At 46.5% G+C, this 26,294-nt stretch overlaps 1 protein-coding gene across 1 annotated transcript in view; it reads right to left on the bottom strand.

Moving 5' to 3' along the window:
- Window positions 1-26,294, bottom strand: part of AIFM2 (AIF family member 2, ferroptosis suppressor) — a 455,616-nt gene that overhangs the window by 264,173 nt on the left and 165,149 nt on the right. Inside the window, exon 6 of the mRNA XM_085603473.1 lies at window positions 3,773-3,881. Coding sequence (XP_085459599.1) covers window positions 3,773-3,881 — 109 coding nt within the window. The remainder of the gene's footprint in view (window positions 1-3,772; window positions 3,882-26,294) is intronic.

Below are 26,294 nucleotides of genomic sequence, written 5' to 3'. Positions count from 1 at the left end.
CTGATATAGTCGGGGAACCATGTATTCTAATGTAGACTGCAGCAAAGATTGTTCCCCATGTTGTACAATCCTCCAATGAGGGAACCATTCCCATTGGCAAGCCAATTGTTAACATTCTGTGTATTTCCTACGGACCCGTATGGGGAAATATTGCTTCCAACTGTGCTATTTTTTGAGGAACCCAGAATGATACTTTATCCCTTTTTTTAATTGAACGCACCCAATATTGCTTTTAATGTCTGTGGACTAATTATTAGTGTGTGTTGAGTCTGAACTGTACCATGTGGAGCAGCTCTCGTAGTTTGTACTGTGAGTGTTCACAAGACGAACTGGACAATATGTCTGTATAGCCTTACTACTTCTTTGTAAAGTGAATACACTTCCCCTATTTGGAGTGTGTGTATATCTCAGGATGTGGAGTTTAAGTCGCTAAGACCAGCCATGCTGCTCCTCTTATGCTGAGCGGACCGAGTCTTACGACAAAGTTGTGTGTTTTAGGGCGCCTTTAAACCAGTTTGTATGTTGCTGGTAAGTTAACGGGACTTCAATGTCCTCGTATGGGATGAATTCTTCCAGTGTATCCACTTCAATGTATTCATGAAATAAATGTGTCTGTGGATCTGCAGGTGGGAATTTCACCCAGGAATAGAATAACTCTCATCCGAACACCTTGTGTGCCTCAATCATGAAAGTAACATGGCCACCTGTTAGAGGTACGTTCTACCAATCTCCGAGTTACTGCCTGTCTGCAGTTCTCTGTGATGTTTAGACCATTAGCAAATTCGCCTCATTCCGCACTTCCATTGCTACTTGCAGGTTCAGTCCTTTTGAAAGTAGAAGAAAGTAAAGGTTTAGGAGGTAGGGTTGAGCACAATATGGGAACATTTAATCCCTACAAGCTTGTCTAAACCTTCAGCCAATACACAGGGTGAACTTGCTCAGCTGAGGCGGATTTTCCTTCCCACTTCAGACATCTCTGAAAAATGTGATTAGGGCTGTCTGAGAAAGCACGACTGAACTACTCAGATCTTACTGTTAATATAAGAACCAAACCAGTGTTGGCGGCGCCATGTCGTGTAGTTCCGAGGACCCCAGGACCTGCGCATTTTGGACGACATAAACTGAAGACTTGGTGTTCAGACAGACTCTGGGCACCCCCACAGGATGAGTCCGCCGTTAGACCAGCTAGCTCTATGTTGCCACTACCACCCCCTGTATCCTACAGCGGTGTAGGTAGTTTCTGGCAACCACTGAACATGACAACCCTGATTTGTCAGGTATCGTGGAAAACAATACGGTATCTTTTGCTCAGTCACTCGTGCTTACTTTTCTCAGAATATACATAGTATGACGTTTGGAACGGTTTCGATAATCATTTATTAGTCAAGCATCAGTCTAGTGTGAAACATATTAGCTGTAACAATCAAAAGACAGGAGCAGACAAATGTGATCGCTAGCACCAAAATGTAGTAAATACATTTCTACCAAAATGCTAGTAAGATGAATATAAACAGATTATATAAAACAATAGCAATGGCGTACTCCTACGATGCATAGCCTACCTAAATGTAACTAGCCTAGATATGTAGGTGAAGCATGTATATGTAAATGTCAGGATAGATCTAATGGAGCCAAGAACCCCCAGAGAAGTACTAACCCGTCACCTGATGGTTCTGAATGAAGGACCCTGTCTCTGCGTCGAGGATGGCACCCCGCAAGGGATGTTAGGTCCCTGCCTGTCGAAGGATCAGCCTGCAGAGTCTCGGTCAAGCCTGGAAGGAATTCTCCTCTGTTCTGTAAGTGGGAGTGAGGGTTTTTTATACTAAAGTGGTCACCCCAGGGTTTCTTCTAGAATTAATATGTTTTGAAAACATTCGCTAATCCTTTTCGAAACAAACATGATCATGCACAGTTGGCTCGATGGCAATGGATGAAAAAAAGTGGTGACCCTTATACAGACTGAATATGCCGTTCCTGGGGACATGTTTATGTACAAAACCAAAGGAGATGATGATCGGAGTGTTGAACATTGCAAGCACTCACCCCCAATCAACTAATCTGGGTTTAATCGATTATCATTCTTTAGCTCACTCTGCCACCCCAGTTCAGACATGGTCATATGCAAATCAGTCTGACCCTGTGCCTCATGGGAACAGTCCAGCCCGAACTGCCAAGCCATGTCTTCCCTGGGCCGGAAATAAGCATCCTGGGACCGGTTACGGGTTCATAACCCTCATCAGTCAGGCTATCTTGAATATAGTGGCAAAGTGAGCAAGGGACCCACGTCTGGGCATACCCTGCCAAATTAGGCCGAACAAAGCAAAACCAAAGGGGATGATGGACGGAGTGTTGAACATTGCAAGCACTCACCCCCAGTCAACTGATCTGGGTTTAATCCATCATCATTCTTTAGCTCACTCCGCCACCCCAGTTGAGACATGGCCATATGCAAATCAGTCTGACCCTGTGCTTCATGGGAACAGTCCAGCCCAAATTGCCAAGCCAGGTCTTCCCTGGACCAGAAACAACTGCCAACTTAGGGCGAACAAAGCAAAACCTTGGCAAATCAGGTTGGACTGTTCCCATGAGGCACAGGGTCAGACAGATTTGCATATGGCCATGTCTGAACTGGGGTGGCGGAGTGAGCTAAAGAATGATGATGGATTAAACCCAGATAAGCTGACTGGGGGTGAGTGCTTGCAATGTTCAACACTCCGTCCATCATCCCCTTTAGTTTTGCTTTGTTCACCCTAAGTTGGCAGGGTATGCCCAGCCGTGTGTCCCTTGCTCACTTTGCCACTGCATTCAAGATAGCCTGGCCGATGAGGGTTATGAACCCGAAACCGGTCTCAGGATGCTTGTTTCCGGTCCAGGGAAGACATGGCTTGGCAGTTCTGGCTGGACTGTTCCCATGAGGCACAGGGTCAGACTGATTTGCATATGTCTGAACTAGGGTGGCAGAGTGAGCTAAAGAATGATGATGGATTAAACCCAGATCAGTTGACTGGGGGTGAGTGCTTGCAATGTTCAACACTTTGTCCATCATCCCATTTGGTTTTGACATGTTTATGTATGTCAGACACAGGGATTAAGATAGGGTACCAGGAGCCTGATGTCGGAGAGACAGAAGTAAGCTACTAGGTAAAAGGTCACCTGTGTTAGGACCGTTTGGTCGTGTGGAGGGGACACAATGTATGTAATTGGTATGTACATGATGGGACTATCCTAAAGGACATGACACCCTTCACTCCCACTATCTCCCCACACCCCCCACCCACCTTTACCCAGACAGAGGTAGCAAAATACGTTTAGCCGCTGCTCAGAGCAGATGGTAAAAATATGCGTTAAATCCCACGGAACTGGGAATTCCGTATGGGTTTACAACTGGTAAATTAGGTTCCACCTGGGACTCAACTCATAATTGCATAGTACTGGTGTGGTGTTACTATACAGGAAAAGATTTTGAGTGTGTGGCTTTACCACACCGCCAGTACTCTCAACTAAGAACTGTGTTACCTTTCTACAGTAGTTCTTGAGCAGGTCAAGATAAACACATGATAGCTGGTGCATGCCAACATAGCATTCATACCAAAATTGTCATTGCTAGCAACATTTTGCTCAATAGCCATTTGCACCTAGAATAGTAACAGTCTTCAGCTTTGGAAGTAATATTGCTTTTAATCACATAAATACTTATTAAAAAAGTCTTCCACAAATTCATTGAGTAGCTCCTCACAAAATCAAGAAAAACTGGAAGGATAAACACACCTACCTAATACGAGCTTCACCCCTTTCTTCAGTAGGATTTCCTTCACAGCCTGGCGGACACTGGGTTGCAGACTCACATCAGCTAAAGCAATGTGAGAGTGAATAAGAGTGACCTAGGGGTACAAATGCAGAACCATCTGATAGAGTTACCAAATACATTTAGAAAAATAAGCACTGAAAGTATAACAGACTATAATAGTGCGCAAAAATCAGGAAAGAAGGCCCAACTGTATCAGGCCATTTTGCAGTCAACAACCCTACGATTCACAAAATCACAGGCTTTGCGGCCACATTTTTGTTTTTAATATATTTACTGAATCCCATTTTGCAAGCCAGTAAAGTATTTCCACCTCGCAAAATGGGTTTAGCGACTGATACCAAATTGCATTTCAGAAGGAGTGTGAAAGGGGAATCCCCTCCAAATTGTGATTCAATAAGGTATGTTACAAAGGGTCTTTGTAACACAGTTGCTGATGCAAACTATTGACCAGTTACTCACACCTCAAAGGGGGAGGAACTTCTGTGAATAGTCTTAGGCCAACTTAGGGGAATGGGAGGAGGCAACAATCTGCAACAATTTCTTTAAGAAAAACCGTTTGCTTAAGAAAAACATGTTACTTTAAAATGCAAACACTGTGATGGTTGTCGGTCGTTCATTGCAGATCACCATCAGCACGTTTGTAGGCAATCATAGGGGGTCACAAATAGCGAACTGCCGGATTAATATTCTCATGTGCAAAAAGAACAAATGATGGTTGGAATGCTGAACAAATCAAACATTCACCCCGTCACAAATCTGAGTTAAATCCATTATTATTTTGCTTGACATGCCTTTCCAGTTTGGACTCAACCATCTGCAAACCAATCTTGACTCTGCTCCCCATGGGAACAGTCCAGCCCAAACTGCCAGACCAGGTCCTCCCTGGACCAAAAACAAGCATCCTCGGACCGGTTTTGGGGTATCACCCCATATCAGCCAGGCTAGCTTGAATCCGGTGGCATAGCGAGCAAGGGACCCATGTCTGGACATACCCTTCCCACTTAGGGTGACAAATGCAAAAAGAACAGATGATGGATGGAATGCTGAACAAATCAACCATTCACTCCCAGTCACAGATCAGGGTTAATTAATATACTCTAGGCAGGCTGTTCTGAAACTGCCTGTGGCTAGAAATCTTGTGATGTGACCTATTAGTATATACACGTTGCTCGCACAATCAGATACAAGTAGCAAAAAGTCATTCACCAATATGCCCCCACATTTTGCGACTTGCCTCTCAGTACATTGGGTCCAAAGAGAGCGATTTGCAATATACAAAATTATTCCAACTGAGTAATACCAATCAATTCAGCTGATGGCTTACTGATGTAAAACAGAAACCAGTTTGTGTATGTGTTTTTTGTGGGAGATGGAAATCTTAAAGGCAAAATGTTCCATACCAAGTGGCTTGGCACCCAGGGTTTGTGCCCAGAGGGAATTGTGTATTGTATTTGTTTTATTTTATAAATGTTATGTAATTTCTTTAGTTTGCTATGCACACCTCAGTCATTAATATGCAGTAAAAATGTTTTTCTCACTCTTACTCCTCCCTCTTCTTTTTGCTCCTCTGTCCCATCTACCCCTTATCCCTTCCCACCTTACGCCCCAAGGAGCCACAAGCATCCCAATCCCCCAAGCAGGTCTGCAAGGCGGTTTTCACAACCCTTGTATTCAATCCTCTACCCACTGGTCGACAATCCAGACACCCAACCATTGAGGCGGTTTGTCCCACATATGTCAACGCAGAGTTTGCTCACTTGCACATTTCTATTTCACATCTTCAGGTCACAATGACTCTCCACTAAATATTCCTCCTCACCACTAACTAATGGTTGACATCAGAATTCTATCACTAACCACTAAAGGTCGCTTACATCCGGTGAAATGGAAAATAAATCGCTGATTACTGCAACAAACTGAAAAGAGACATAATTCTCCTACAAGAGACTCATATTGAGTCTTTTAATGATGACAGAGTCTATTGCCCTTGGGTCACAGAGGACATCACCCTATTTGCAAAAAGCAAACAAATCTGAGATTTTCGTCCTCTCCCACACACACTATTATCAAGGCAGATATAGTTAATCACCAGGAACTTAATGAAAAACAGAGAGATAGCCGTATTAATATATCTATGCTCCCAACGATAACTTGGTTGCCTTGTGTCAGGACCTGGACAAAGGCCGCTCAGAAATCCCAGATAAAGTGGACGTCATTGTAGGTGTGGACTTCAAACTACTAATGGGCTGTGTCCTGGATAGAATCTCCTCACATAAATTACCGGACAGCAGATCTCAAACAGATGACTTTTTGCTTCAAGAAAAACAGCCTATTCGACACCTGGAGACTATTCAACCCAAAAGGAAGTGACTACACATTCTAATACCGTCCTTACCATACTCTCATGAAAATGTATTACATCCTATTAGATAAGACCCTAGTCCCCTCGGCACAGAACACCAAGATTGAGCCCATACTAATTAGCAACCATGTGTGCATATCTCTCGATCTTTCTCTCGCAGGTTCTCAGCCACCACCAAAGATTTGGAGCCTTAACAACGCACTCTTGGAGGATGACCTTCCAAAAATAAAAACCAGTGAAACATCCAACACTTCCTGCAATAAAACAGAGCAGGGGACACCTCGGATTTGATTTGTTGGGACGCCCAAAATGCCTCTCTCAGAGGCACCTTAATAAACCTAGTTGCTACCAGAAACAAATCCCTGAATAAGTGTCTCAACTCTATCGAATCAGAGATCAAATCCCTAAATGAATCCATTGGACACTCCACTGGCTCGCAAGACATCCCTAAGCTGTGCAGACTGCAATATGAATACAACCAAATACTAAGTATTAGAGCTCAGAAATGGGTGGACATGGCCAACCCAGAGAAATCAGCCATCGGAAACAAAGCTGGGAAGGCCCTTGCTAACTATCTGAAATACTCCAAAAACAAAACCATCACCACGGCCATCAAAAACAAATCTGGTGTTACGGTTGCTTCCCTACTGGAGGTTCTTTAGGCCTTCCATAACTTCTGCTCTGACCTCTACACCCGAAACAATACAACCAACCCCAAAGATTGTATTAAGTATCTGAACACCTGTTCGTTACCTTCAGCCTCATCAGAAGACAGATCCCAACTCAACGCCCCAATCACCTCCACACAGCCATTAAATCGCTCACGCCAGGTAAGGCCCCAGGACCTGATGGGTACTCAGTATTTTTTTGCAAATCATTCCTCACTCTTCTATCAGAACCTCTTCTGCCCTTATTCAAATCGTATGTGCCCTCCGGCCGCATTTCTGGCTCGGCCTCAGAGCCCTCAATAGTCATCATTGCAAAGGAAGGAAAGGATACACTGGATGTCAAAAACTACAGGCAGATATCATTAATCAATATTGACTGTAAAATATACACCAAAAATCCTGGCAAAAATATTGGAGAAAGTGACACCAAAATTCATCGCCCATACCCAAACTTGTTTAATAAAAGGTAGGCTAGCCGCCGACAATATCCGAGTCTACAAACGCTCTTAAAAAAGCGTATTCATTGCCCTTGCCAACCACAGCAATGGCTATCAATGCGGAAAAGCCTTTGATAAGGTTTCATGTACCTTCCTACAGGAGGCACTACAAAAATTTCAACTAGGCGAGAACTTCATCCAAATGGTGATGGCTCTCTATGCAACACCAGTGGCAAAAGTCAGGATTAAAAGCTACTTATCCAACTCATTCCCATTAGGCCAAGGAAACAGACAGAGATGCCCCCATCCCACTCCTGTTCCTATTAGTTATAGAACCCCTCTTATGTTCTCTAAAAGAGAATAACGACATCAAAGGTGTCCAATTTCAATCGGGCAGGCAACTTGTTGCAACTTACGACGCCAACGACGTTCTAATCACTGAAGACGCAAACTAAGCTCTTCCCCACATCATATTGGAAATCAACAACTACTCTAAGGTATCTGGCTACATTCTTAACCACACCAAAATGAAGATCTTCCCCATGAATATCCACTGCACCCCCACGATTCTTGGCAACTCCAGCCTGAAATGGCAACCTGAGGTGCTCAACTATTTAGGCATTTGGTTTAGCAAAGACCTTCAGGCCACCATCTCAATCAACAAAAGCAAAACATTTTCCAAAATTAACAACTTATTAAACTCTTAGTCTCTCAAACACCTAATAGTATGGGGTACGGTTGATTCATCAAAAATTAGGATACTAGTCAACTTCCTCTCCAGCATGCTGTGGAGAAGGCTATCTTGAACTTCATATGGAAGTGGAAGAGAACTAGGACCGCCAGTCCTTTTCTAAAAATGAACAAAACCAGAGGAGACAAACATGCCTGACTTCCGCGTATACCAACAGGCATTCCTGGACGCTCAGGGTATCTGGTGGTTTAATGAGTTGACTAACCCTCCTCCATCACTCCAAATCGAAAACCATCTATTCTACCCCATCCCGCTAAATTCACGCTGACCATTTGCGGTCTATTAAAACTGCCCATGGCCCTTTCACTCCTTTTAATCGCAGATACAGTATCAGCCCTTTTATGAGTTGATAAAATACTGACCAACCATCTCATTGACTCTACCATAGCCTCTCTATGGCATAATCACAAAATTAAACTAGATGGCAGATCCCTATTCTGGAAACAATGGTCTGAAGGAATATGCTACTTACCAGTATGCATCTGTTCTTGGCATGTAGAGCTGCAGAGTTGTACACTTAGCATAGATCGCCATCTGGTGTTGGGCCCGGATGTTTGCAGTTTGTTTTTGTTCTTTGGACAGTCTTTGGAAGTCACGAGTTCGGTGACTCCTCCTTCGGTCCGTACTGCGCATGGGCTTCGGCTCCATCCTCAGATTGTTTTTCGCCAGCAGGGAAATGATGGAGCGTAGTAACAACAGTGAGAAACCCATGTGTGTTGTATCTAAATAAGATATACTGGAACGGATACAGGTAGCCGGGAAGGCGGGTGGGCGTGTACAACTCTGCAGCTCTACATGCCAAGAACAGATGCATATTGGTAAGTAGCATATTCCGTTCGAGGCATATGAGCTGCAGATTGTACACTTAGCATAGATTATATAGCAGTACCCAACCTTAGCGGCGACCACCGGTATCCGTTGCAGTGGTTTGAAAAAGTGTCTTTAGTACAGCCTGGCCCACACTAGCTTGCTGCTTGGAATGCACATCTACACAGTAATGTTTTGTGAAGGTGTGCGGTGTTGACCATGTGGCTGCTTTGCAGATGTCATCTAAGGGTATGTTCCCTAGAAAAGCCATAGAAGCCCCTAACTTTCTAGTAGAGTGGGCTTTAGGTGGAACAGATAATGTTCTTTTTGCCTTTTGATAGCAAATTTGTATACACTTTACAATCCACGTAGCTATCCCTGATTTAGAGATGGGGTTGCCTTTATGTGGTGGAGAGAAGGAGACGAACAATTGTTTAGTCTTCCTGAAAGGTTGCGTTCTCTGTATGTAGTACAGCAAAGCCCTTTTAACATCAAGTGTGTGTAAAGCCCTTTCTGCAACAGATTGAGGTTGCGAAAAGAAGACAGGTAATTCCACCGATTGATTGAGATGGAAGGGGGAAATGACCTTGGGCAGAAACTTCGGATTTGTACGAAGTATGACCTTGCTGTGATGTATTTGTAGGAAGGGTTCCTGTATAGTGAACGCTTGTATTTCACCAACCCTTCTAAGGGAAGTGATAGCTACGAGAAAAGCTGTTTTCCAGGTGAGAAACTGTAGCTCACATTTATGCATTGGTTCGAAGGGCGGACCCATTAGCCGTGTAAGAACTACATTTAGATTCCATACAGGGGAAGGTGGTGCCCTGGGAGGAATTACTCGTTTAAGGCCTTCCATAAAGGCTTTAATAGCGGGCACTCTGAACAGTGATAAATGCTGTCTGTTTTGTAGATAAGCAGCGATCGCTGCTAGGTGTAGGCGTATGGATGAATATGCCAGGTTACACCTGTGAAGATGGAGCAGATAGCATATAATGTGCTGTATGGGTGCATCTAAAGGGTTGATTGTATTGTTACGGCAGTAAATTACAAATCTTTTCCACTTTGCGGCATAGCATGCTCTAGTGGTAGGACGTCTGGCTTCCATGATGATGTTCATGCAATCAGGGGGAAGGTTAAGGTATCCAAATTCTAAGATTTTAGGAGCCAGATCGCAAGGTTGAGCTGAGCTGGGTCCGGGTGCCTGATTTCTCCATGGTTCTGGGTTAGGAGGCATGGGGACAGGTGCAGTTTTTGATGTGGTACCACTGATAGTTGTAGTAGTGTGGTGTACCACGGCTGCCTGGCCCACGTTGGAGCTACTAGAATGAGTGTGAGGGAGTGCTGTTGTAGCTTCCTTACCACTAATGGAATTAGTGGGAGAGGTGGAAAGGCGTATGCAAATCTGCCTGACCAGTTCATCCATATCGCATTGCCTTTGGACAATGGGTGTGGGTATCTGGCGGCAAAGCTTGGGCATTTTTTGTTTTCGTGGGTGGCGAAGAGGTCTATGTGAGGATGCCCCCACTGTTGGAAGAATGGGTGAAGAACTTGTGGATGCAGTTCCCATTCGTGTAGTTGTTGCGTCTGTCTGCTGAGCAGATCTGCCATGGTGTTTTGTACGCCTGGAACGTGCTGTGCCAGGAGAAAGATGTTTTGGGGAATTGCCCATCTCCATATGCTCTGGGCTAAGCGGGAGAGCTGGGGAGAGTGTGTCCCCCCCTGTTTTTGGATATAATACATTGCAGTCATGTTGTCTGTGCGAATGAGGACTGCTTTGCCGGAAATCTGTTTTTGGAAGGATTTTAGGGCTAGAAAGATCGCCAAGAGCTCCAGATGGTTGATGTGGAGCGATGTTTGCTGTGGCGTCCATAGACCTTGCATTGTGAGGTGTAGGAGGTGCGCTCCCCAGCCGGAGAGCGATGCGTCCGCTGTTAGAATGACCTGAGGAACCGGGTCCAGGAACGGCCGCCCTTTGGAAAGGTTTGTGGTGTTCCACCACTGCAGAGAGTGATGGGTGCGGCCGTCCACCAACACCAGATCCGTCAGCTGACCCTGGGCCTGGTTCGACTGTTGTGCTAGGCACTCTTGAAGTGGACGCATGTGGAGTCTTGCATGGGGCACTATGAAAATGCAAGACGCCATCATTCCTATGAGCTTCATAAACACTCTTGCTGGAAGAGAGTGTTGAGGAAGGAATGTTTTGCGTAAGGCTTGAATGCTTGTGATTCTGGCTGCGTTTGGATAGGCAATACCCTTGGAGGTGTCTATAGTGGCCCCGAGATATTGCTTTGTGTGAGATGGTATGAGGTGGGACTTTTGGTAGTTCACTGTGAAGCCTAGCTGGTGGAGCAGTTGGATGGTGCTGTTTGTATGTTGCACGCATTGGTGGTAGGACGCGGCTTTTATTAGCCAGTCGTCTAAGTAAGGGAAGACGTGAATATGTTGACGTCTGAGGTGTGCTGCCACTACTGCTAGGCATTTGGTAAACACCCGTGGTGCGGTGGTAACCCCGAAGGGGAGAACCGTGAATTGGTAATGCTGCCCGTCCACCACGAACCTGAGGTACTTCCTGTGAGAGGGGTGTATTGGAATGTGAAAGTATGCGTCTTTCAGATCCAAGGTAGTGAGAAAGTCTCCCTGACAGAGGAGCGGGAGGACTTGTTGTAGGGTGACCATGTGGAAATGGTCTGAATGTATGTAGGCATTTAGAGGCCGGAGGTCCAGAATGGGCCTGAGGGTCCCGTCTTTCTTTGGTATTAAGAAATATAGGGAGTAGACCCCTAGATTTTGCTGATTGAGGGGAACCTGCTCTATAGCGTGTTTTTGGAGGAGGGAGAGTACCTCCTGTTTGAGCAGTGTGGAATGTTCTTGAGACATTGGACGGTGCCTGGGTGGGATATTGGGTGGGGTGGATGTTAGCTCGAGACAGTACCCTGACCGAATGATTTGGGTCACCCATTTGTCCGATGTTATGGACTCCCATGCGTGGATAAAGTTTTGTAGCCTGCCCCCGACCGGAGTGGGATGCTCTGGGGGAAGCGGAGGGAAGTCATTGTGCGGGTGGGGTAGCAGAACGGGTGGTGTTAGTTTTGCCCCTGCCCTTATTTTTGTTGCCTCTGTAACCACCCCTTTGGTTGCCCTTTGAAAAGGTATTTTGAGGAGGGGACTTGTAGGAGGTAGAGGCGCTATCGGTGGAGAAGCCTCTGCCTGTGCCCCGAAAGGATGAGCGTCGAAAGGAACATTTAGAGGCTTGTGTTTGGAGTGCCCCCATAGACTTTGCTGTGTCTGTGTCCTTTTTCATCTTTTCCAACGCTTCGTCTACCTTTGGCCCAAAGAGAGTTTGTTGGTCAAAAGGGTGATTGAGTATGGACGCCTGGACTTCAGGCTTGAAGCCTGAGATCCTGAGCCAGGCATGGCGACGAAGCAGGACACTGGTATTTATGGCTCTAGAAGCAGTGTCGGCTGCATCGAGGGCACACTTAATGGAGGTGTTTGTAATTAGTTTACCCTCCTGTATGAGTTCATGAGCCCTGCGCTTGTGTTTTTCGGGAAGGTGCTGCATAAGAGCCTCAAGTTCGTCGTAGTGTGCTCTGTCATAGCGCGCAAGTAGCGCTTGTGTATTTGCAATGCGCCACATGTTTGCAGCTTGGGAGGCGGTGCGTTTGCCAGACGCGTCTAGAAGTTTCGATTCCTTGTCTGGCGGTGGGGCTTCTCCTGAGGACTGGGAGTTAGCCCGCTTTCTAGCTGTGGAGACAACTAGGGAATCTAAGGGAGCAGGGCCCTTAATGTATGCAGGGTCTGTGGGTGCTGCCTTGTACTTTTTCTCTATTCTAGGGTTCAGTACCCTGGCCCTGACAGGGTCTTTGAACACCTCCGCAGCATGCTTGGTGACACCTTTAAGCATGGGCAAAATAGACGTGGATTTGTCCTGGATGTCAAATGTGTCCAGTAGGAAGTCGTCTTCCACTGGTTCGCTGTGCATGTCCACCCCATGGTAGTGTGCTGCTCTCTGCACTAAATGATGAAACCCTAAGGAGTCCTCTGGAGGAGACGGCCTGGATGGGTATAGGTCGTCCTGAGGCATATCAGGTATGTCAGGGTTATGGTAGTCTTCCCATGGGTCTGGGGTCCCCGGTGGAGTGGGGTCCATTGGGGCGTCCGCCGGGTCATAATCCGGGTCCCCGTCGTCCGGATCTGGGGACGGGGTCGGAGAGTAATGAGGTAAAGGTGGCGGAGACCTGGGAGGGGGAGGGGGTGGAGGAGGTGGAGGAGGCAGGGGAGGAGGTAGTGGGGAGGGCACTCTGAGGGGAGAAGTAGCAGAGTCCTTCCGTTTGGGTGGTGGAGGAGGAGCCGGAGTGTCAAGGCGTCTTTTCTTGATAATTAAAGTCAATAGCCCAGTCTTTGGATCTTTAGATAGAGTCTTTTGCAAAGGGTCTGGTGTAAAGAGAGCCAGTGGCGCCGAGTCGTCCGCTGGCGCCGATGATTTCGGAGCCGAGGGCTTCGATGGTTTCTGTGCGCCATGCTTTTTTGGGGCCTCCGGTTTTTTCGGCGTCGAAGGAGTTTTCGGCGCCGGAGCGTCGGTGCCGACGGATTTGTGTTTTTGTTTGGTCGGCACCGAGAGTCCAGGCTTCGGCACCGGTGGCTTCGGGGTCGAGCTGGGTATTACTCTTTTCGGTGCCGGATGCTGTTTTTCGGCACCAGGCGTCGGCTGGCTCGAGCCCGAGCTGCCGTGAGACTTTGGAGGCTTCGACACCGGGCCCGAAGGTGGGGTGATAGAAGCTTTGTGCTTGTTTTTACCCAGGCCTGCAGGCGAGGGTGTAACCTGAGTCTCTTTGGTTTTGGGCGCGGGGGTGGGAGGGGGTACAGTACTCACGACCCGCTGCGCCGGTGTGATGTCCTCCACGTCGGAGTCGTCGGCCTCGGAAGAGCTGACGACGTCGTCCTCCTGCTCGGTGTGTAGTTGCCCCGAAGCTTCGGCGCCGTCTCCGAAGATGTCCGGTGGAGCTGCGGACGATGAGTGCGCCATGGTGCGTCGAGCTCTTCGATCCCGGATGGTCTTCTTTGATCGAAAAGACTTACAGGCGGGGCAGTCTCTGGCCTCGTGTTCTGGAGAGAGGCAAAGGTTACACACCTGATGGAGGTCGGTGTGGGGAAATTTAGACCCACATTTTGGGCACTTTTTGAACGGAGTCCTTTCCATCGGCCGGGACCGGAGTCGAGGATGGAGAAAAGTGCTGCTTCGAGAGATGAAGATGATGATGAAGAAACTCGAAGAAAACGAGGATTTTCCGTCGAGGCTGGAACCGTAGAAGTTCGAAGCCGGAGCACGAAGTATCACATCCGAGCCCGATGGCGGAAAAAAACAATCTGAGGATGGAGCCGAAGCCCATGCGCAGTACGGACAGAAGGAGGAGTCACCGAACTCGTGACTTCCAAAGACTGTCCAAAGAACAAAAACAAACTGCAAACATCCGGGCCCAACACCAGATGGCGATCTATGCTAAGTGTACAATCTGCAGCTCATATGCCTCGAACAGAGGTATTAACTCTATTGGGGACTTAGGCACAATACTTAACCCCACTACATTCGCTGGCCGGAATTCACGCCCGACCTTTGCCTTATTTAATTTTACAACTTCTTAAAACACAAAAGAGCCATTAGGAGGCTCCTGAAGATGCACTATCCAGACTTCACGGACCTGAGGAACTTAAAAAGATTAGGTCAGCCCACATCTCACATCTATAAACTATTAGATCCTTCAAGACTATCTCCTCCAAAATCTAAAAAAATAAATGGTCCTCATATATTCCAGTAAGCCTAGTCTCACACTTCTCAGACACTACCTGCCATAGAATCTGGCACTTTCCTTTCCTAGCTAAAACTACATCTGCAATCGCACAATCAATATTTTGGTCGACACATAAATCCTATTGGACACCACCCAGGCTACACAAACTGGGGATCCTGCAATCTGACAAATGCTGGCGCTGTGGGGAATCCCCCGGCTTGTTCCTCTCATGTAAACTGGTCCCACTGATATGGTTTAAAATACAACAACCCATTCAAGACATCTTTAAAATCCAATTTACTCCAACCCTTCTGACTTCGACACTTGACCCTGCCCCACACTACCCTAACATCAACCTATCCGCGCAAGACTCACTTCTATTCGACCTTATGCTAACTCTAGGAGCAAAAGTAATTCTTCTTGAATGGAAATCCACCACAGAAATCCCCTTCAAGAAACGGTGGAACATTTTATTTGCCACCGGAAGCGCAGACAACATTATGTATAAAAAAGTATACAACACACATACGCGTGGCCTATGGAATACATTTGACATATATATGTTCAAAAAGTGGATCCCCATAATCCCCGAATACCAGTGCGTCAATCACATCCACCCTCCATAACTCCTGAACTTCAGTGTGTCAAATATGCCCACTCTCCTAAAGCCTTACAGACCTACATTAACCTGCCTTTACCACACAGCAGGGGACACTTCCCTCTCTCTCCACTACCACCCCTGTATTTCCTCTCTTTCTATCTCTCCTACCTTTTTCTATCTTATTTCTGCTCCAACATTTTGCACACTTAGGAATTCCTGCCCCACATAAAGTGCATTCGCTTTGCTCTCCCCCACCACTGGTTACACCAGCTTGGTCCCCCTACATTTGCTCCTACTCTGCAATACTGGCAACTCCGAAGTCACCTCACCTCTTATTGTTGACTCCTACTAACATACCACATCTTGTTCACCTTATCAATGCTTACCAACAGAACTATGTACTGTTTTATGCCTCACCCTGTAGTGTCCATATACTTAATACTATGTAACAGTTTTTCTTGTTCTATGCTTCAAAAAATAAAAAAATGTTTGAACACAAAAAGTAGGTGTTTCTATGAGTATCTTATTGAATGCATCATATGTACTAAAATATTCATTGAACAGTGTCTTGTAACAATGCTAGTCCAACCCAATCAAAATATCAGAGGCAACTAAATATGTGTGGCTTCTCTATGTTAAACCATATAAAAGATGTGTTTTGGGATATGTGCCAGATGTTTGCTAACTTGCTTCAAGGGCAGACTCTATGCCAGTCTATCTTCTGATTTATACTTTTCTTGGCTTTCTCTGGAGGCACACTCTATGTCAATCCTCTTGCTGAACTATACTTGGTTCCGGCTGATTACTAACTTTGGAGTTTGACCTTGTGTTAATCTTCTTGCACATTTTATACCAGCTTTCTATTGAGATTTGAAGTGCTAATTCTCTAGCTATCTAATTTTTGCCTTCTGTAAATATCTCAACTTTCAACAAACCTTTATGGCTTTGACTTTGACTTTGAATATTGTCTTGCGTAAGTTTATGTGATATGGCTTGGACTCAGTCTTACGAAGACTCACAAAGTTTTACAACAACTGAGATAGTCCTAATCCTATGCATCGACCCTCCTATCTATTTTAACTACATTGCCAACATTATTCATTGCTTTATCTCTCTGAATTGATGTTCCATTTTCTTTGATTCAGTGTTTCCTTACCTTGTGAAATTGCACTTTCCTTGCCTTAACTCCACCATGCAACTCCAACTCGTCATTCGCCCTCATTCACCTGGCTTCACTCAATGAGGTACTGCACAACTGATCTCCTCTCTCAACCCTGCTCTCTCTATACCTCCTGAATTATACCTTCCTCCCTAGTACTCAGTATCTCCGCTTACACACATTACACTCACCCTTGCCCACAAGTCCTACTCATGCAATTAACTCGCTCTCTTCACATCCTTCTCTTCTTCTGTCCCCTTGCTCATTTTCTCCTTACTCCCGTGCCCTTCCATTGCAAACTCTCATCCCTCACTGATATTGCTTTGTCATCCAAACTCACACTTGCCTATTTTTCTCGCTCTCCCACTAACCACCACCTGACTTGTACCTTTTACACATATTAATGATTCATACTTTACACTCATCCTCATGTCTTCTTTTCCTGAGAACACATGGTCTTCCCTCCCCTTCAAGCTCCCCAACATCACCCTCCCCTTGCTCTTTTGCACAAGGTAAAAATGTAAATTCTCTGCTCATCCGGTGCAGGAATAGATATTTAATTAGCAGAAAGGTGAAATAAATGACAAAAAGAAATATTTTTCAAAGTTAGTCAGAGGCTTCAAAATATGAAAGATTAACAACATGTAAACGGCTATTAAGCATGTGCTTTAGACGGTGGAGTACAATGACTGTCTGCCCATGCAGCAGTGAAACTTCAGAGGTGCAACATAAATGGAACTAGTTCAGGAAAGAGGACTATAGTTCAGTGGTTTTTGGAAGGAGAGGAACCAGGTTCAGCGGTGTAGGGCAGTGCACAGATTCAGGATGGTAGATGATGAAACATTTCAAGACAGCAGTTTAGATAAATATTTGCAGGTGCCGAAACGAGGGTAGAGATTAAATGAAGTTGGTCACAGCTGAGCTCTAGTCATTTAGGAAAGGCTGTGCTCTTCAACTGTACAGTACAGAGTTTATCGGTTTACGGGTACATGAGCGAGGCCACTAATTAATGAATGTAGGACAGATGGTATGCATTATGAACTGCAGGAGATAGGTCAAAGGTGTAATAAAAATGGCACAGATTAGGATGTGCAGAGGTGAGACGGCCCCATTCTATGAGTACATAGTTGAGGGTACAATACAGAGGTGCAGGTGGAAGCAAATGTCTTTATGAGTGCAGTGGAGGACATTGCTTATGGGGGTGCAAGAAAAGGTAGAAAGTACAAGAAGATGGCAAGAGTGAAGCGAAAATAAGAAAATGAGAAGAAATTGATGGTAAGGACAGAATGAGTGAGGGTGCAAAATGGAGGAAAAATGGTGATGGTTGGAGGGCAGAAAGCGAACCAGCTACAAGTACAATGAGATGAAGAGATAACAAAGGGGCATAAAAGATGGTGAAAAAGCGAGAAATAACAGAAAGAGCCGCTGTATGCCTTTCCAGCAAGTGACACATTTGTCTTTTAAACCAAAATCTTTTTAGGCAATGTCTTAGGGGAAATGTGATGCAAAATGCACAATTTTGCCTTCTATTTTAAAAAGATTCTGAGGTGGAGAGGGACCCTGCCAAACTCTCTTGATGAAACCAGGCTTATTTGCGTGACTTACTGAAATCCAGCTCTGGATATAGTACATTTAGGCAGCTGGCAAGGCCAATGTTGGAAGTGGACAGGCCAGTTGGGAAAGTGGGTGTTGGTCTCCTTAAAAATATTTTGGTCACCTGTATTTATTTTTTCACAAATTAAATACAGAAGCAGCCTTATGTTGGAATTCTGTTACGCACTGCATGTGAATGAGATACCATATAAGTGTGGAAGGCAACACACCTTGTCGACTGTAGGTGAGATCACAAACAAAGTATTTTTGCTCAGGTCCTACTTCCGGTCAGAAACCACACACTCAGTTATCCAGAAAAGTTACTCTTAGCTCTGTTTTTCAGAAGAAAATAAATAATTATGGGCTTGGTAGCATGAATGTTGGAATATTTGTGGCACTGAGTGGATTATATAAAATTAACAAAACTGTATGTGGTAGCTAAATGCCTCATCTGGCACCAGTTGCCCTTTTTGCACACTGCTGTACAATCCTAAGCATCTAGTAACTCTTCAAAATATATATTAATTGAGAAAGTTGACTCATTATACGTTGAAATAGCAGTAGAACCTCAGAGAAATTATGTGGTATTTTAATATTTTTGGATAAGCAAATAGGCATGGAACCTTTTTGTAATTTTCATTGCTGTTAAGCACATTGTCATTAATTTTTTATTTCAAAGTAGGTAAGTCTATCTTTGCCCCAAGGCCTTAATTCAATGCTTACTACTGTTTTGAGACTGTCATTACAAGACGAGCAACAGCATGCATAAAAGCACTGTCTTGTCTATTTCCATTGTTTGTCATCTGTTTCACTGCCCAGTTTTGTGAATTTCTTTCATGCATCTACAATGAAATATGTGGTAAAAGTTGGAGAAAAGGATGGAAGGTGGATACTAAATTGATAGTGAGGAGAACGTGTCTACAATCATAGATGGTTATGTTTCACTGCATAGTTGCAAGTTATATGCAAGAGGTGTTTTGTTACAGATCGTATAACCAATACACCAACTCAGGTATTTCTAGGCATGGCTCATATTGTGAAGCTAAAAGACATTGTCTGGCCATATGTCTGAGGAACAGTAGATTTTTTTCAAAATTCTCTGAAAGTGAGAAGAAAGGAAAATATTTAGTCGAGAAAAGAAACCTAGATTCTGCAAATAGAGACTTATGATGTTTTACCATCAACCTGAATGCTCCTGACAAAAGTGATTTTATAGGTAGGCTGAGGCACTTTCAGAAGATCCAGTAATCATATGTACTTTTTAAGAAGCACCTTATTCTAATTAACATCCTAACTGATATGACAGCTGTACGTGTGCACTTACTATTTCAGACAAGACTTCTGAATGTTGCCTGATTTTTTTATTTATTAAACAATGTCAAACTAAAATCGAAGTGTGCTTATCAAAGAAGGTTGGATTTATTTACTGTTAGGACTTGGTGAGGACTACCTGAATGTTAAATATATTTGTTTATATGTACAACCTTTATTCTAAAAGGAGTGTACTTTGTTTCACATTACTGTATGCACTGGGCAGCTATGCCTGACACCTGCAGACAGGCCCAAATCTTAAAAGAAACGTGCCAGACAACTTGTAAACTAAGTACAAAGAGCCTGATTCACAAACTGCACTTCGTAGTACGTTGTGGAGTACTACAAAATGTACTGCAAATTGCAATTCACAAACTACATCTGGAGGTTTATGCCTCTGCGTTACCCATACCTATATGTGCGGAGTGGTCCACCCAGACTGTGAAATGTCCTTACACTTAACTATACGTTTTAGTGGTAAATGTGTGTAGGACTGGAGAGAGGGGGTAAGAAAACCGAAAGACTTACTTAAAAAAGTGTTTCATGATCATATGGAGCACACCAAATTGGACAAATCACAGACAAAGTTACAAAAAGTATTGCAAATTTATTACAATGTATCTAGTATAAATTCATTATTGATTGTGCATACCAAGCTCAATTTAAATACAAAGGTTAAAGATGTTACAAGTACAGTACAAAGAAAGATTAATGCCAACATGTAATCATCAATTATTAAAAGTCCAAAGGATTTGTGAAAGATGAAAAATAAAATAAAAGGCAGAAGAAAAGATGGGGAGTGCACCCCATCACAAATGTCACCCTAGATCTGTATGATCAGAGAAACATGCATAGTGCTTAAAGAAAAAGAAAGGAAGGAGAGACAACAGCGGCACTAAGTATGTCAAATAAATCATTATATGCCACTGTTCCCTTATTTATGTTGGCAGTAGGATCAGGTGTTTCAGAGAAAGAATCCAAGCGCATTTTAGGGCAATACGGAACAGAGATGATAAATATCCTCTTGCCCTGCAATACAACACTACACATGCCAACCTTTAGGATATTGGAATTAAATGTCATGCCATTGAAATTATCAATACCCCACCAAGAGGAGGAAATAGAATGGCCATCCTCTGTAAACAAGAGGCGAAATCGCTCATTAGACTGAGAACAGTAGATAGGGGCCTGAACATTGACAGGGAGTTGTGTAGTTTTCTGGACACAAATTAATGGTATTGGGAGGCCTTAGGAAAAATAGAGCCTCTATTTTGTGTGTGTTGTCCATAATGTGAACAGATATTAGGGTTTGGCAATTTTATAAATGAGATCATTTCAGTGATTATAAAACCTTTTAAGTTGCTTATGAATGTCACACCTATTGCACCATACCATCTTTATGTTTGAACCAATTCCATGATTCTTACAAATATGTTTGTTAGAAGTGCATGTTGTCACTAGCTGATATACATTAATAATGGAATGGACTTCCTTTACATCTTGTGTAGAAAAACAACCTTTTCCTCTCACTTTTTCACATCGCCTTTGCTATTGTACTTTTCCATATGTAGTTAACTGTATTGTTCCAATATGATGGGTTTGTTTTCCATTTCAATGTTATTAGAGAAAGTAATCAGAGTATACTTAATTTTATTCTTGGACTCTGATTCTTTGACAGATACAGTGAAAAAATGTTGAATATTCTTGGATCTGTAAAACATTTTTGTTGTGTACTTAGATACTGGTGATAAATATTGTGTATCCTTAGTTGCGCCAATTTTGAGTAGTTCCAATATGGAGGCTTTGTTCCCTCTTTTCTTCAAATGGTTCTGCAATTGTGACCTATCCTCTTTCTTTGTTGATAAAAGTTGGTAAAAAACAGGAAATAGGAACATGTTGAGTGTTACTGGTTGGCTCAAGACACCTCTGGTTGTGGATCCTGACATCCGTGGTAAGTGTTGAGACGAAACTGTTTATCGGTAATACTCTTGGCTGTGGTTTGTGGTATATGCACACTGTGTAGCTTAGTTTTAATACTTTATGGTGTATTTTTTATTTCTTCAGTCCCAAAAGCATGGATGTTGTTTGTCATACTATCAAGTTTTTGTGTTAGGGATTTACCTTATTTAACTACTATATTGGACTTGGCACTTATCTCATCACTGCAATTTTTTTAATGACTAGAAGACGTTTTGGTGCATGTAACATTGTTTCATTTTTGCTTTTGGAGCCTAGTGCTTTACTACGTTTTTTGCTCTTTGAAACAACTGGCATAGATATCTATGTGATTCTAGGTGTTCCAATCACACGTGACTATTTATATGCTTGCTATACTGTGGATTCTTGCATCGTTCTCCCTCGTATGTTCCTTTCAGATAATATCATCACATATGTAGCACTTTACAACATAAACGTTGATATGTGCTGATATACTGACAAGGTTCTGTGTCCTTGTCCTATCTAGCAATGTAATTGTTCTTTTATTTTATATACCTCTGTACAGGCATCTTCATTTACTATTGAGATAGACCCTTTAAATAGCACCCCTGGTTTGCTGTGCGGAATTCCAATTTGGAAGTGGTTATGCGTTATAGTACGAGTTACTTACCTTCGGTAAGTATGTATCTGGTAGAGGCGATTCTAGCCGCAGATTCCTTCACGTAGAATTATCCCCAGGCGTGAGACTGGACCTGGAAAACTTTCTTGCCCAGCATCCCTGCGCGCCGGGGGGACGGCATCACACGACTCCGCCCAGGCGTCGTCCACGTACGTGATGTCAGCGAGGTCACATAAGTCCCACCCCGGCGCACCTACGTCAGTTTTCTTCAGAGAACTTTTCCGCGCCACAACGCGGAGCCAGCAGACAAAACTGCGAGAGTCTACGAACAGTGTGCGAAAGAGCAGAAAAAGGAATGGTGAGGTACAACACCATAAAGAGCAGTGCCCGGCACTGCCGTACCCAAATGCAGGGAAAAAGGAACAGAGCAGCAACCCTGCCAGTACAGAGACAGCTTCCCCCGGAGACAAGGGACATATTTAAAAATGTCACGATAACATGCAACAGGAGTACAAGCCCAACCAAAGACAAGGAAGGGGAACCAGTCGGGGACACACAGGGAACGACAAAACACCAAGACATCCCCAGCACAGAGTGTGACAACCCCCATCAGGAACAAGGGCAGAGGCACAGCAAAAAGACCCCAACCTCAAGGATCGCAAAGAGCCCAGACCCTAATAATAAAAGGGGGGGGGGGGGTAAGCCCCAAACCGGAACAACCGAAGCAGAAGGGCCAGAAGCACCAACAAACCAATCCTCCCATGTGACAACGGGGAGGAAAAGGAACATCCTGACAGAAATAGGGAAAGAATGGACTCATAGAAGACACAGCCACCCACAGGGAAGCGAGTGCAAAAGACCAAATCACAAGCCCTCGCGGAACGGGGATCAAGGGCGGGCCATGAAGGAATCTGCGGCTAGAATCGTCTCTACCAGATACATCGTTACCGAAGGTAAGTAACTCGTACATCTGATAGAGACTACTAGACGCAGATTCCTTCACGTAGAATAGATACCCTAGCCATACCCATGGGGAAGGAGGGTCTGCGAGAGGGCCCCACCCACCTGGGCACAGCATAGGGCCGCACGGGGGCAGAGTCCCAAGACAGGACGAGGAGCCCCGTCCCCCAGGCAAATGGAAACCCCTGCCAGCAGGAGGCCCCCACCCCCCAGGGGGGCGGGAAAGGAAGGGAAGAAGATAGCCTGTCCTCACTCAGCAGAGGAAACAAGGCAAGGAGCAAAGAGGCCAAACACCCCACGCTCATGTAGGGCAACAAAACATCCACCCAAGGCCAAGGCAAGGAAAGGAGCAACGAAGGAGAAGAGCAACCTAGAGACTCCAAGGAGACGAGGCAGAGCAAAGGCAATCCCAGACAGGACGGCGCCGGCAGCAATAAGCAGGCGGAAGCCGAAAAGGGGAACTCAAGGTCACCCAGGAAGAATCGTCCAACGCCCTGCAGGGACAAACTGCGCCCGCAAGAGGGTCCAGAAGGCAGGGACCATCCCCCCACAGGGAGAAGAGGTAGAACCGAGTGCAAGGCCCACTGGAAGCAGCGGACAAGGCAGGATGACAGTCCCACTAAAGCCCCAAGAAGGCACTGCAGAAAGAACCAGGGGGCGGCACTGTTAAGCTCCACCAGACGCCAGGGACACCACAGAACGAAACACTGAAGCAAAAAGGCGAAGAAGAAGGTTGCATCCGCAACATACCAGAACGCCACGAAGAGCAGAAGCCCGCAGGCAACCACAACTCCCCAGCACATACCAGGGCTATATAACAGCCAACCCTGCCCCACATAGGGCATGTCATATCCCAAGACATTGGAACCTCTTAGGAAGAAACTTCCGCAGCAGAGGACAACAAAAAAGACCTGCGACAAAAAACCCTGCAGGAGGCCTATCACGCAGCCAGAGGGGAAACGCAGAAGGTCCAATGTCAGGCCCAGCATGGCGTAGAAAACCCAAAGGAAAAACACACAGTCAAAAAGGGGCTGGCCAGCAGCCAACAGAACCACAGCCTCAGCAAGGAGGACTTGAGTGGCCATGGAGCACACAGAACAGACAACCGGCCCAACGAAAGAACAGCTCCAAGAACCAGATCAACATGCAGGTCACTGAGGAGGATAAGAAGGAGGGGGAGGAGGAGGAGGAGGAGGAGGAGGAGGACGAAGCCCCGCCAAGAACCTCTGGACGGCCGAGTCCGCAGGGGCATGGAACAAAAGAACACCATCGAAGGGAAGGTCCACCAGCCGTTCTCGAACATTCTCCGGGAACACACTGTTCCGAAGCCAGGCATGGCAACGAAGGGCAACCGAAGAAGCCATGGCACGACCCTGCACCTCCGAGATGTCCAGAGCAGGCGAAGGATAAATGCCGCCAGCTCCCGACCATCCAAGACATGGTGTCTCAAATCCACACAGGCACCCTCCTGAGGAGCGGCAGACATAAGGAACTCCGCCGAGTCCCACAAGCAAGAAGTGGCCCTAGCCAAAACACACAGTGTGTTAAGGGCCCGCAGAACCGCACTGGTCGAGGCAAACATATTGCGCCTCCAGGAGTCCAGCCAGCGGGCCTCCCTTGACGGGGGAGACAACAGCAGCGGCAAAGCTGGAGAGGCAGACTGCAAAAGGAGGCCTCTGGTCGAAGGGTGAAGAGAAAGGCACACCGGATCACGTGGTGCTGGATGCTGGCGGTGCAGAAGGTGCTGGGGCACCGGGTCCCCCGTGGCGGGAGGGCCCCAAGTCCCCAAGAGAGAAGAGTGGAGTGAACCCTCGAAGGGAAGCAACAGTTCCTTACCACCAGAGCCCTGATGGAGAACCTCCAGTAGATGATCTGCGGGGAAATGGGCAGCTGGATCACCCATGCGCAAAATTCCCACAGCTGTGGAAACAGCGCGGACGAAAGCTGCACCCGCCTCCGTAGGGCCCCGCAGAGGGGAAACCAGCTCCTCGTTAGGTGACGGCTGCAAGCTAAGGCGGCCATCCCCCAAGCCAACCGGAGGAAGGAAGGGACAAGGCCGGAAGGAAGGAAGAGAGACCGAGGAGTGGGGGACCTGCGGGCTCCTTCGGCGAAGACCGCGGTCGTAGAGACAGCGAGGAGCCGCCTTTAGCCGACGTTGGGGGAAAAAGCCACGACACGGCGGCCCGTCTCCAGCATGGATGACAACAACAACTGCCGAACCTCTGGAGAAGAGGAGGCGTACGAAGACGAGTCAACGACCTGACGTCGGCCCGGCACCATAGAGTCCGCTACCTGAGGCAGGACACCGTCATCGACCGGCGCCGGAGGAGACGCCCGGGCGACCTCCGACACAGCACACGGCGCCGGAGACCAGAGCTGGGCCGGAACCGGAGTGGCGAAGGGTCGGCGCCGAAACGGCGCCGACCTGACCTCTGACGAGGCAGCCGCTTGAGTGGAGGGACGAGAAGGGCCCAGGGAGGGACGAGGAGTCCCTCGCCAGCAGCGACAGGGCGAGATGGGCCCTCCGCCGACCCCTGTGGCGCTGCCAGGACCAGCAGCCGCTGGCGCCGTAGTGGCGTCACCTCGGTCTTGGACAAGGCCGCCGCGACCCGAGCCCCGACGACCTCCCGCGACACCACAGGGACTCCCGCAGGAGTTTGCGGCGATGCAGAGGCACCGTGGTCCGAAGGAGGGACCCCCGAAGAGCCGCACCCCAACGGCACCAAATCCTCCGAGCCTGGATCCGAGCCAGTCGGCGCCGGAGCCGCCGGCGATGCCGCTGAGGGCACCGCACACTGCAAGGGATCCGCTGACGTCCCAGGAGGAGAAGGAGGAGGAAGAGAAGCCAGCGAGGCCTGCAAAGCTGCCGCATATGTCTCCATCTGGGCTCTGGTCACCCCCACGCCGGGAAACGGCGGATAAGGGGACGACACGCGGGGCTGCACCACCTGCGGAGAGCCCACGCCCCCGACAGGCCGGAACCCGACCCTCGGGGACAAACTGTGACACTTACCAAGAGGGGAGCGGCGCTCTTGCGACCTGGGAGAAGATCGATGTTGGCGAGAGAAGCCACGGGTCCGAGAACCCTCCGCAGGGGCCGGGCGAGATGACGACGCCGACCTGGACACACGAGCTGAAAGAAGTTTCATCCGGCGCTCCCGCCGGGACTTCGGCTTCATCTGTTTGCACGCCTCACAATCAGTGGAGTCGTGGTGCTCCCCCAAACACCACATACAGATGGGGTGAGGATCCGTCGCCAACATGAGGTGGCCACATGACGAGCAAGTTTTAAAGCCTGAAGGCATTCGCACACTGTTCCCACACGCACAGCAATAGCGTAGGGAAAGGCCTAAACAGGCCAAGAGCACAAACCGGATCCGCGTTGCACACGGAAAAGGAAACAAGCATTTGCAATGCAATAGGTCTCGCATTTACGAGAGTTTGAGCTATTGGCATTGTAAATAGCAATGCCTTTTATGTATGTTTTGGTT

Source organism: Triturus cristatus, chromosome 1_2 (genome assembly GCF_964204655.1).
Source record: "Triturus cristatus chromosome 1_2, aTriCri1.1, whole genome shotgun sequence".
In the NCBI taxonomy this organism is placed as follows: domain Eukaryota; kingdom Metazoa; phylum Chordata; class Amphibia; order Caudata; family Salamandridae; genus Triturus; species Triturus cristatus.
Note: the sequence above shows the minus strand (reverse complement) of the source record. Positions and strands in the feature narration are given on the sequence as shown.